The sequence below is a fragment of the Leucoraja erinacea genome, chromosome 11 (assembly GCF_028641065.1).
Source record: "Leucoraja erinacea ecotype New England chromosome 11, Leri_hhj_1, whole genome shotgun sequence".
NCBI lineage: Eukaryota > Metazoa > Chordata > Chondrichthyes > Rajiformes > Rajidae > Leucoraja > Leucoraja erinaceus.
Genome location: NC_073387.1, coordinates 41,993,240 through 42,006,686, shown reverse-complemented (window position 1 = coordinate 42,006,686; position 13,447 = coordinate 41,993,240). Strand labels below are relative to the sequence as shown.

General features: G+C 43.5%; 1 protein-coding gene across 3 annotated transcripts in view; it reads left to right on the top strand.

Annotated features, from left to right (window-relative positions):
- LOC129701716 (protein phosphatase 3 catalytic subunit alpha-like) overlaps nt 1-13,447 on the top strand; it is a 356,043-nt gene that overhangs the window by 307,278 nt on the left and 35,318 nt on the right. For all 3 annotated transcript variants that reach the window (XM_055643088.1, XM_055643087.1, XM_055643089.1), the window contains 2 exons: nt 1,302-1,427; nt 8,260-8,337. In XM_055643088.1, coding sequence (XP_055499063.1) covers nt 1,302-1,427; nt 8,260-8,337 — 204 coding nt within the window. The remainder of the gene's footprint in view (nt 1-1,301; nt 1,428-8,259; nt 8,338-13,447) is intronic.

The window sequence follows — 13,447 nt, the reverse complement described above, 5'->3', positions numbered from 1 at the left end:
CCTGCCCATACTCTTCCTACAGCTCAGGCCCTCAAGTCCTGTCAATATTCTCGTAAATCTTCTCTGCACTCTTTCCAACTTAACAACATCCTTCCTATTACAGGGTGACCATTATTGAACACAATACTCCGAATGCAGCCTCATCAACGTCTTGTACAAGAGTGACATAACATACCAATTTCTACACTCAATACTCTGACTGACAAAGGCCAATGTATTGAAAGCCTTCTAGAACACCCTATCTACCAGTTATATCACTTTCATGGAACTATGTACCTGCACTCCTAGATCCCTCTGCTCAACAACACTCTACTGCCCTGCATTCACTGTGAAGGTCCTGTCCTGGTTTGACTTCCCAAATGCAACACCTCACACTTATCTGAATTAAACTCGATCAACAATACCCCAGCCAACTTGCCCAACTGATCAAGATCCTGCTGTAATTTTTGATAACTATCTTTGCTATCTACAATACCATCTATTTTAGTTTCATTTGCAAATTTACCAATAATGCCATCTACATTCTCATCCAAATCTTAATATAAACTAAAAACGGTAATGGGCCCAGTATCAATCCATGAGACACACCACCACTCACAGGTCTCCAGTTCGAGAATCAACCTTCCACCATCAGCATCTGCTTCCTTCTATGAAAGAAATTCTCTATCCCGTTGGCTAGCCCTCACTTGGATCCCATGCAATCTAACCTTCCAGAGCAGCCTACCTTTTGGAACCTTATCAAATGATTTGGTGAAGTCCATATAGATTACGTCCACAGCTTTGCCTTCATCAACCTTTTTGGTTAGTTAGAAATCTCATTCAGATTTGTAAGACACAATCTCCTACGTACAAAACTATGCTGACTATCCTTAATCAGCTCCTTTCTATCCAAATACACATATCCCTCAGAATCGTCTGCCAGTAACTTGCCTATCACAGATGTTAGACTCACTATAGTTCATAGGCTTTTCCTTGCTGCCCTTCTTAAATAACGGCATAACATTAGCCATCCTCCATTCTTCCGGTACCTCACCCATATCTAATGTGAATTCATATTTCCTGCAATTTCTTCTCTAGCTCCCTACAGTGTCCTTAGATATGTCTGATCAGGTCTAGGAAATGTATTTGCTTACATACACCTTAGTTAGTCCAGTACCTTCCCGACCATAATATGGACTGTCCTCAAGACATCTGCATTAACTTTCACAAGTGCCCAGTCTTCATGTCTTTTTTCACAGTAAAACCACTGTGATTGCTATCTGGAGCTGTGTACTAAACTATTTTTCTCCACTTCCTTTCAGCTGCAGTATTGAAATATGAGAACAATGTTATGAATATTCGGCAATTCAATTGTTCTCCCCATCCTTACTGGCTACCAAACTTTATGGATGTCTTTACTTGGTCTTTGCCATTTGTTGGTGAAAAAGGTACGTGAACTGAATTATAAAATTAGAGATCTTTAAGGCTGTGAACATATCTTAATGCCATATTAATCCATCGATTGGATAAATGGTCTATTTTATTGATATCAGTAAAATGGTTCAGTTTTCCACTGATTACTGCTGCACCACTGTGCCGCCCCTAAATAACATGTATAGAAGTCCTTCTAACTAAATGAAGTTCTTCATGACTGTGAAATTACTGAGGTTCACTTTGACAGCAATATTATTAAATCTGTGTTACATGCAGATTGACAATATGATCTATCTACTCTGTATATTGTATACACTTCCAGCTGATATGAAAATCACATAGGCTATTAATCATGCAAATATGCCAGGCATGTGCCTGCATACATCTCCCACTATGTTGAACACAAATTTGCTTCATTTGAACGCAAGGTATTCCTGTGTTTTTTATTTGTTCCGTTAGAACTTACAACCTCCAGTTCTGTGTTCGGAAGCTTGTGAAAGAAAGTGAAAAATGCTTTTACTCTCTGAGCTAGAAATTTTATTTCATTTATTGTCCTTTAAATTTGTGTATCAGAATCACTTTATTTAGGGCTGTATCATGCAATAGCTGAACACTCCATGTAGTGGTGAAGTATCACCTCAATTCCACTAGATTTTCTCCTTTAACAATACAATTTTCAGGATATTTATACTTTTCTGCTTCAAAGGGCAATAATTTGTATCTTGAAATATTACGTAGCTCTCCCTAAATCATTTACTTTATAGATCCAAATCACTTTATACATCCAGATGTTTAAAAAACATTTGTAGAACATACAACAGTACAGCACAGAAACGGGCCCTTTGCCCCACAATGTCTGTGCCGAACATGATGCCAAGAACAACTCTTACCTGCCTGAACATAATCTATATCCCTCCACTCCCTGCATATCCACGTGCCTATCCAGAAGTTTCTTAAATGCCACAATCATATCTGCACCGCTCCCAGCAGCATGTTCCAGACATTCACCACCCTCTGTATAAAATACGTGCTCTGTACATCTCCTTTAAACTTTGCCCCTCACACTTTAAGCTATGAGTGGGGGCGCCATCGAGTATGGCTGCCCAGCCGGCAGCTGTTCGTCCTTTCATCTTTTTTTAATTTTTAGTATGTTAAAAAGTGTTTGTTTTGGAGTTCTAGTCTTTTTATGTGGGGGGAAGGGGCAAACTGTTTTTTCTCAGTCCCTACCTGGTCGGAGATGCGTCTTTCCTCCGAGCCGCAACTTCACCCTCTCCTTGCGGCCTATCACCTGGACTGGAGCGGCGTTTCCTGCCGTGACCGGCCAGAACTTCAGCTTCGGCGGCGGTGCAGCACTGAAGCACCATCGCGGAACGGGCGATGCCTTACCGAGGGCCGCCGTGTGGTAAGCTCCGGAGTGCTGATACTGCCGAGTCCAACAGCGCGGAGCTTTCATTGCGGAGCTTGCAGCTGCGGGCGGCGCTGACTCTGAACATCGCGGAGCCTGGGATCTCTCGCAGCGATCGCCAGTGTTGGAGTTCCGACCAGCGCGGCCTGTGGACTTCGGGAGCTGCGGTCTCTGGCAGCAAGCGACCGTTCCAGACACTCCAAGCCGCTGAAGAGTGTTCCTCCGACGCTGGAGTTCCATCATCCGGCAAGAAGGTCGGAAACATCGGGCAGCCGCTGCGGCGACTGCGGAGGCCTCAAATAGGCCCCGACCACGGGGTGAACAATAGGAAGAGGACTGGACTTTGTTGCCTTCCCTCACAGTGGGAACCATTGTGGGGGGATGTTTTAATGTTTATTGTTAAATTCTTCTTTAATGTTGTGTTTTATTTTTATTGGTGTGCTGCAAATGGCAACTCAAATTTCACTACACCAGAATTGGTGTATGTGATAATAAATGTCCTTTGTCCTTTGTCCTCTACAATTTGATGCTTCCATCCTGGAAAAATGGTTCAGACTCCAGTAGTTCTTAACCAGGGAGTCGTGACCCCTATGGGGGTTGTTTGGGGTTTTTCCGGGGGTCATGAAGGGGTCATAAATAACATATCAATTTTATGACCCCATTTTTAGGAACCTAACAAAGATACATACCACACGCAGTATTTTGTTTGCGTATATGCGCGTGCGTATATGCACATGAACTGTGTGTGTTGTGAATCATGTCTGCCAAGAAGCGCACGTATAGTGAAGCATTTCTCAAGTTCGGCTTCACAAGCATCGTTCAAAAATCCGGGGTCAAGCCGCAATGTGTTATCTGTGCAAAGGTTTTGAGCCACGAGAGCATGAAGCCCAGCAAACTGAAGATCCATTTGGAGTCTTGTCACAGCGACCTGGTGGGGAAAGGCGTGGACTATTTCAAACAAAAATAAGCCGTATTCAAGGGTTCCCGCATCGATTCAACGGGTCACTTCGTCGTCAAAATGAAGCAATGTTGGAGGCTTCATACCGGATTGCTTATCGAATCTACAGACTAAGAAACCTCACACCATAGGTGAACAGCTTATCAAGCCATGCCTTCTCGAAGCAGCGAAGTTGATGCTGGGCGAACAGCAGTCAACAAGTTCAGGCAGATTTTCCTTTTGAAAGACACAGTCAAAAGTCGAATCTCGGATATGAATAATGATATTCTGCTGCAAGTAATGAGCGCTGTGAAGAGCAGATCAGTGTATTCACTGCAACTGGATGAGTCAACAGATGTTGCCTCGTTCCTGACTGCTAGTCTACGTTCGATACCTCGACGGAGAAGCCATGAAGGAGCAGTACCTGTTCTCATAGCCATTGGCCACTACCACTTGGGGAGAAGAAGTGTTCAGAATGCTGAAGCCTTCCTCATCAAACACGAGCTTGGCTGGGAACGACTTGTCGAGGTGTGTACAGATGGGGCGCCATCCATGATCGGATGCAGATCTGGCCTCAAAGCTTTCGTGAACGATGTCACTCCCCATGTCTCCTTCACCCACTGCATGATACATCACCATGCTTTAGCGATGAAGACTCTCCCTCCTGGTCTTCGATAAGTGCTTTCAGATGTGGTGAAGATTGTGAACCGCATTCGAGGGAACGCAACAAACTCAAGAATCTTCAAAGTGATGTGTGAAGAAATGGGAGTCGATTGCACTGTTTTGATATTTTACACAGAGGTGCGCTGGCTTTTGCGTGGTAAAGTTCTCAATCATGTGATTCAACCGAGAGGAAATAGCGCTGTTCTTGGAGAGAGGGTGTTCCGAGAAGGAGAATCAGCTTCATGAAAAGATGCAGGATGAACTGTTCGTGATGAAGCTTGCTAACTTGGCTCTCTTCTTCACCGAGGTGAATTCCTTTAACATCCCAATGCTACACACGCATCGTGACAAAGTGGCAGCGTTCAGGAGGAAGATTCAACTTTACCAGAGAAGAGTCCAGGACGGTGAAAACAACTATCTTCCCTGAGATGACGACTCTCCTAGATGTTGAATGCCTCTTCCACGAGGAGATCTCAACCCACTGTCTGGCAATTAGTGAAGCCATCGAACGTTACTTCCCCGGACTGATCGACCGCTCTCGTGAGGAGTGGATCGTCTGACCCTTTTCCATTGAAGATGGTGCCATCAGTGATACTGACGTGGCTGCAAAGGTTGAATGTAACAGAATTCGTGAGGATGCGCAGCTCAAGAGTAACTTCATGGAACAAGAGCTTGCCACGTATTGGCTGAAAGTGAAGGACTGTCCTGTTCTTTCAAAGAGGGCCCTGACCCTATTGGTCCAGTCCCCCCCTCAACTTATCGGTGTGAGGCTGGATTCTCAACCATGGTAACTGTGAAAACGAATGCACGCAATAGGCTTATGATAGAGACTGACATGAGGTGCTGCCTGTCGAGCATTCATCCTCGTTTTGATTGCCTGATGGCTGTGAAGCAATTTCAGCCATCCCATTGACTGAGTATTGGCAGACATGTTTTAATAAACATTTTTTTCAATTTTTGTTTTGGGGGTCACGGTACTGATGGGGTCGTGGTGTCAAAAAGGTTAAGAACCACTGGTCTACTCTATCTGTGTCTCTCATAATTTTATGCATTTCTATTGTCTCCCTTCAACCTCCAGAGGGAGTCTCCCCTCCAAATCCAGATTTCAATTGTTTTCTGACATTCCAGAATAAACAATCCATGTTAGTCCAACCTCTCTATGTAGCTAATATCCTCTAATCCTGGCTATATTCTACCTTTGTTATACTGCATACATCCAAGTCATTTATATGTGTAACAAACAACAAAGGTCCCAGTACAGATCTCTGCAGAACTCCACTGGTCACAGATTTCCAGCTTGAATATACAGCTTCCACCGCCAGCCCATGTCGTCTATCAGTAAGTCAGTTCTGAATCCATAGTACCAAGTCACTGTTAATCCTGTATATCTTAATTTTCTGAATCAGCCTAACATGGGGGATTTTATCAAATGCCTCACTAAAATTAATGAGTAAGCATCCCCACTGCTCTATCCTCCTCTATAACTTTAGTCACCTCCTCAAAAACTCAATCATGTTAGTCAGACAAAAGTTGTTGTGCACACGACCTTGCTGACTGTCCCTAATCAACCTTTCTCTTCCAAATGGGAGGAAATCCTATCTCTACGGATCTTCTCCAATAGCTTACCTACCAAATAATTCTACTTGATCTTTAGAAAATGTTGTTTCCTCTTCTTCCATTCCATAAATTTGCAGTAAATGTTCCTAATGCCTGCCTATTTGTCGGGTACGTTGAACAATCCTTGTTCAATACGTACCAGGGCCCCATCCCCGACCTCTACCTCCGTTACATTGATGACTGCTTTGGGGCCACCTCCTGCACCCACACACAACTGACTGACTTCATCCACTTCACCACCAACTTCCATCCGGCACTCCAATGCACCTGGACCATTTCCGACACTTCCCTACCATTCCTTGACCTCACCATCTCCATCGCAGGGGACAGACTTGTGACCGGCATACACTACAAACCAACTGACTCACATGGCTATCTGGACTACACGTCTTCCCACCCTGCCCCCTGTAAAGACTCCATCCCCTACTCCCAATTTCTCCGCCTACGCCGCATCTGCTCCCAGGATGAGACGTTCCACACCAGGGCATCGGAAAAGTCCTTGTTCTTCAGGGAACGGGAATTCTCCTCCGCCACCATAGATGAGGCTCGCACCAGGGTCTCATCCATACCCCGCAACACTGCTCTCTCTCCCCATCCCCGCACTCGCACCAAGGGCAGAGTCCCCCTAGTCCTCACCTTTCACCCCACCAGCCGGCAAATACAACAAATAATCCTCCGCCATTTCCGCCACCTCCAACGTGACCCCACCACTCGCCACATCTTCCCATCTCCCCCTATGTCTGCCTTCCGCAAAGACTGCTCCCTCCGCAACTCCCTTGTCAATTCTTCCCTTCCCTCCCGTACCACCCCCTCCCCGGGCACTTTCCGTTGCAACCGCGAGAAATGCAACACCTGTCCCTTCACCTCCCCCCTCGACTCCATTCAAGGACCCAAGCAGTCGTTCCAGGTGCGACAAAGGTTCACCTGTATCTCCTCCAACCTCATCTACTGCATCCGCTGCTCTAGATGTCAGCTGATTTACATCGGCGAGAATAAGCGGAGGTTGGGCGATCGTTTCGCCGAACACCTCCGCTCAGTCCGCAATAACCTACCTGAACTCCCAGTGGCTCAGCATTTCAACTCCCCCTCCCAATACCAATCCGACCTCTCTGTCCTGGGTCTCCTCCATTGCCAGAGTGAGCAACACCGGAAATTGGAGGAACAGCACCTCATATTCCACCTGGGTTGCTTGCTTCCGGATGGCATGAACGTTGAATTCTCCCAGTTTTGCTAGCCCTTGCTGTCTCCTCCCCTTCCTTAACCCACGAGCTGTCTCCTCCCATCCCCCCGCCCTCGGACTCCTCCTCCTCCCTTTTTCCTTCCTTCTCCCCGCCACCCCCCATCAGTCTGAAGAAGGATATCGGCCCGAAACGTCGCCTATTTCCTTCGCTCTATAGATGCTGCTGCACCCGCTGAGTTTCTCCAGCATTTTTGTGTACCTTCGATCTTCCAGCATCTGCAGTTCCTTCTTGAACATTAACTATATCCAGTTCTACAACTCCTGTCCCTTTGAAGAAATAGTCAGAGTGTAACTAATTTAACATTATATCCATGTAAGACATTAGCTAAAAATGTTAGCTTTTCTAATTTTACCATACAGTTCCAAATTTCAATGATTAGCTTCGAGACTCTGTATCTAGGCCTGATTGTACTTGTGTTACTATAATTGCCTTCAAACAGCTGAATCAAGGGCGCTATAAGTTGAACCTTATTTAGAATAGGTTTTGATTAGTATTAATCCTATCATAGGCTACACCAAAAAATTATAATATTCAACTTCCGCTGATTGGCTAATGCTATCAGTATTTGATTCCTACTGATCATAAGACTAATACCCTTCAATAGGTCTGAAGAAGGGTCTCAACCCGAAACGTCACCTATTCCTTCTCTCCATAGATGCCACCTCACCCGCTGAGTTTCTCCAGCATTTTTTCTCTACCCGTCAATAGAACTCATTTTGATGAAAAATATACCTTCTTAAATTTTGTTGCAATTGTGTAGTTTTTCTTCCATATTCTTTATTTTTGCCTTCCTCCAAAACTATTGGCTTGTGTTTTGTCTGAAGAATTGGAAAATGTACAAGCACTACCCTCTCTTTGATTCTGAACTAACTTCATTGCCAACTTTAGCAGTGGAGTAATGGTATTTATGACTGGCTTTATGAAATTCAAACCTTTTCATGACATTGTTCAGAAATTTACATTCAGCTCTTTCCTTCTTTCAGTGACAGAGATGTTGGTGAATGTTCTAAATATCTGCTCTGATGATGAACTCATGACAGATGAAGATGAAATATTTGATGGTAAGTGTTTGTCAAGGTATAAAATAATGAATGAGCAAGAATAAACAGAACCACTATAATGTTGGTTTTTTTGTCGTGAACACTCTGCTTTGTCAACAAATCTCTTCACAGCAACATACTTTATATTGACTTATAATGTAGAAAGTCATGCTCGGCACAATTAAAGAATAATTACATAAGTAAGCATGGTGTCAAAGATGGAAAATGTTGGAAAGGCTCATCAACAAGCTGTCATTATAAAGAGAGTCTTAAAGGAGGGGATATGTCAATTTTGCAAAGAGAACCAGAACACGTCTTGGATGCTTGATAGCAAGAGATCACGCACAAGGTCATTCTTAGAGGAGTACAGAGTCCTGATTGTGATTACAAAGATAACAGTATTTCTAAGTGAGGGTACTGCCACTGAACTAGACAAAGACAATGGGACATTAGGGAGGATAATCTGATCAACCATGTCATACGTTGTGCAGAGGTTGAAGAATACGCACATTGGAGACCAGGACTCTGTGTCAGAGGGTCATAGAGTGTGGAAACAAGCCCTTCTGCCCAACTTCCCCATACCGACCAACATGCCCCATCTACAATAGTCCCACCAGCCTATGTTTAGCCCAAATTCTTTTAAACTTATCCTATCCATGCACTGACTAAATGTTTCTTTAACATTGTGATGGTACCTGCCGGAACTACCTCCTCTGGCAGTTTATTCCATACACCTGCAAACCTTTGTGTAAAAAGCTGCCCCTCAGATTCCTATTAAATTTTTGCCCCCTCATCTTAAACATATGTCCTCTGGTTCTCGATTCCTCCAGTCTGGGCAAGAGACTTTATGCATTTACCCTATCTATTCCTCTCATGATATTGTACACCTCTATAAGATCTTCCCTCATCCTCCTATGCTCCAAGGAATAAATCCCTAGCCTGCTCAACCTCTCCCTATAGCTCAGGTCCTCGAGTTCTGGCAACATTCTCGTAAACCTTCTCTGCACCTTTTCCAGCTTAACAACATCTCTCCCAGAACAGGATGACCAAAACTGCACACAATATTCAAAATGTGGCCTCACCAATGTTTTGTATAGCCACAACATGACCTCCCGACTTCTATACTCAATACTCTGACTGATGATGGTCAATGTGTTAAAAACTTTCTTGACCACTCTACTTGTGACACCACTTTCAATGAACTATGTATCTGCATTCCTAGATTGCTCTGCTCTACAACAATCCCAGAACACTGCCATATGCTGTGTAGATCCTGCCCTGGTTTGACTTCCCAAAATACCACACCTCACACCTCTCTGTATTAAACTCCATTTATCATTCCTCAACCCACCTGCCCAACAGATCAATATCCTGCTGCAATTTTTGACAAACTTCCTCGCTATCTACCATTACCATCTACTTTAGTGTCATTTGCAAACTTATTAATTAAATCGTGTACATTCTCATACTCCTTCCATGAAGCCAATTTTCTATCCAGTCACCTAGCTCTCCTTGTATCCCATGTGATCTAATCTCCAAGGGCAGCCTACCATGTGGAACTTTGTCAAATGCCATGCTGACATCCTTATATACAACGTCTACAGCTCAGCCTTCATCAATCTTCATATCTTCAAAAGATATAGTCATATCTTCAAAAAAACTCAATCAGATTTATGAGACACGATCTCCCGTGTACAAAACCATGTTGACTATTCCTGATTGGCCCCTGTCCATTTAGATACATGTATATCTTATCCCTCAGTAACTTTCTGACCACAGATGTTAGACCACAGAGGTTATGACGTGATGTTACACAATGTGATGTTAATGCTGTAACTGTGGTTAAAATCTAAATGAAGAAGTTCAGTCAAAAGGCATAAATTGCTGGAAATACTCTCACATCAGGCAGCATCTATGGAGAGAGAATGGATTTAATGTCTCAAGTCAATGAAAAACTAGGAATAGTTAAAATTAAAATTTTGAATGTAGGCTAGCAGTTAAGTTGCAATGCATTCAGAGCAGGAGATGGGCTCCATACACATGGTGAGTTTATAGAAAGATTGAGAAGAGGAAAGTTCATGACTATCTCAATGGTGGCCGATTAGGAAAAGGGGAGATGCAACGAGACCTGGGTGTCATGGTACACCAGGCATTGAAAATAGGCATGCAGGTGCAGCAGGCAGTGAAAAAAGCGAATGGCATGTTAGCATTCATAGCAAAAGGATTTGAGTATAGGAGCAGGGAGGTTCTACTGCAGTTGTACAGGGTCTTGATGAGACCACACCTGGAGTATTGCGTACAGTTTTGGTCTCCTAATCTGAGGAAAGACATTCTTGCCATAGGGGGAGTACAGAGAAGGTTCACCAGACTGATTCCAGGGATGTCAGGACTTTCATATGAAGAAAGATTGGTAGTCTCGGGCTTGTACTCGCTAGAATTTAGAAGATTGAGGGGGGAATCTTATAGAAACATACAAAATTCTTAAGGGGTTGGACAGGCTAGATGCAGAAAGATTGTTCCCGATGTTGGGGAAGTCCAGAACAAGGGATCACAGTTTAAGGATAAAGGGGAAATCTTTTAGGACTGAGATGAGAAAAACATTTTTCACACAGAGAGTGGTGAATCTGTGGAATTCTCTGCCACAGAAGGTAGTTGAGGCCAGTTCATTGGCTATATTTAAGAGGGAGTTAGATGTGGCCCTTGTGGCTAAAGGGATCAGGGGGTATGGAGAGAAAGCAGGTACAGAATACTGAGTTGGATGATCAGCCATGATCATATTGAATGGCGGTGCAGGCTCGAAGGACCGAATGGCCTACTCCTGCACCTATTTTCTATGTTACTATGTCTATGTTTCTATTAGTGCAAAGATGAAAGTAGAATTTGATTAAATAAATACATCTATTGATGCTCCTGAACACATCATCAGTGATGTAACCTAGGATCATTGGGTGTTTTGGGTCTTTCAACATCAGACACTTCACCCAGGTGACCCAGCCATGGTTGATCAGATCACGACTTGTGTTCAGGTGGCATTCGCTCCTCCCCATGGACCTCCTCTCCTGATCCTGAGCCATCTCGAGGCTTTCTCCGCTGCCTCTGTAGTGTTGTTGATGGCTCTTCTCCTCTCCATTCCGTTGATGCTCAGTGCGTTCAAGGCTTTGTCGAGGAATTGCCCTGCAAAACCTCTGCAGCTAACCTCAATGGGCATACACCTTACCTTCCAGCCCTGCTTACAACAGTCTTATGACCAGCTCTTCGCACTTGGTCTTCTTCCTCTCATGGGCCTCTTCCAGATGGTCCTCCCACGGCACCGTCAGTTCCAACAAGACAATGTTTTTGGTCGCCTTTGAGACCAGGAGGATGTCTGGTCTCAGGGTGGTCGTGGCAATGTGCTGTGGGAACTTCAGCTGTTTTACCAGGTCTACAGAAAGCTACCAGTCCTGCGCAGAATGATATAACAGAAGCATCTGAATGTAGCCTCAATGGTAAAAATGATTAGAGAGGGAGCGCAATAGACACAGAAATGGAGATGAAAATAACAAAACAAATCATGTTACCATTCTCCAGAATAGTTCTATAATAGTGACTGTTGAGAGAGATCATACTGCTTTCAGAGATTTTGGTGGTATACCTTCATTGATGAATTAACTTTGGTTCAAACTTTGATCTCAACATGTTCGGCAACTGTGGCAGGGCTTGAATGCCATCACCTCGTACAAGGCAAAATCAGGAGGCAGCTCAATTGTCAGCGAAGCATCACTCCCTGACGAGCTCAATGCTTTTTACACATGCTTTGATAGGGAGAACACTGCTGTGCCTTCCCGAGCCTCCATTCGCCGTGATGGTATTTCAGTCACAGTCACAGAGGCCTACGTCAGAAGATCCTTCAGGGGGGATGAACCCTCGGAAAGTGCCTAGACCTGATGGCATATCCGGTTGTGTTCTAAAAACCTGTGCGGACCAACTGACTGGAATTTTTACGGACATTTTCAACCTCTCACTTCTGAGGTCTGAGATTCCCACCTGCTTTAAAAGGGCATCAATAATACCGGTGCCCAAGAAGAGCAAGGTGACATGCCTCAATGACTATCGACCATTGGCACTAACATCTGTGGTAATGAAGTGCTTTGAGAGGTTGATTATGGCACATATCAACTCCTACCTCAACAAGAACCTCGACCCACTGCGGTTCGCTTACCGCCACAACAGATCAACGGTGGATGCGATCTCACTGGCTCTCCACTTCACTCTGGACCACTTGGACTAGCAATGTTACAAAATTTTGAGATTTTAAAAATCAAGTCTGCAATTTATCCCATCAGATAAAGCATAAAAAGAAGTTTAATTTGACACCTAATTCACTCTCATATCTTCAGTATTAAAAATGTTATGGCCATTTCCATACTTTGAAATTAGCATCTTGTTCCCTATTGATTTTCCATTGACTTAACACAAAAGCTGTGATCGAGGACAGTCTAAAGCCCATACCTTCATTAAAAATTAAGAGAACTGAAAGAAATTGTCAGTTATTATAGATTGAAGCATTCTGAAACAAATATTAAACAATCTTACTTGGATGACCTGAAATTAAAGCATATAATTAGTTAGTTACCCAATTGTAGCTAATTCCAAAATTCAATTACTAGATCTAAACATCTATCCATTTCTTAAGGAAAGATTAACATTTTTAAATAGCCTAATTGTCCAAAGAACATTCACACAAGAATTCACAATAAAACATGATTTTTAAATCTCATTGACATTAATTTATAGGCCAAATGGAAGGAATTTAGTGTTCAATTGCTGTAAATTAATGGCCATTTAAATCAGCTTTCGAGTGGGATCCTGTGGAATGCGATGGTTTGAAACGTTCCCACTGCGGTGAATTTGTACCCCATATGCCCAGAAAAATACTGCAGGATTTAATGAGCCCCCAAGTCAGCTACTTGCAACATAAAATTTTGTATAAAAGGATCTTAAGAAGCTGTTTTTAATGTAAAAATAAACAGTCTACCTTGCATTGCCCCCTACATGAGATCCGTCCCGTGGCGGCGGTCGCGGGCTTAGAGGATAATTTTTAACTTACTATAGCAATTAAATAAACCAATTTAGTTTAAAAATAGCTGCAGCG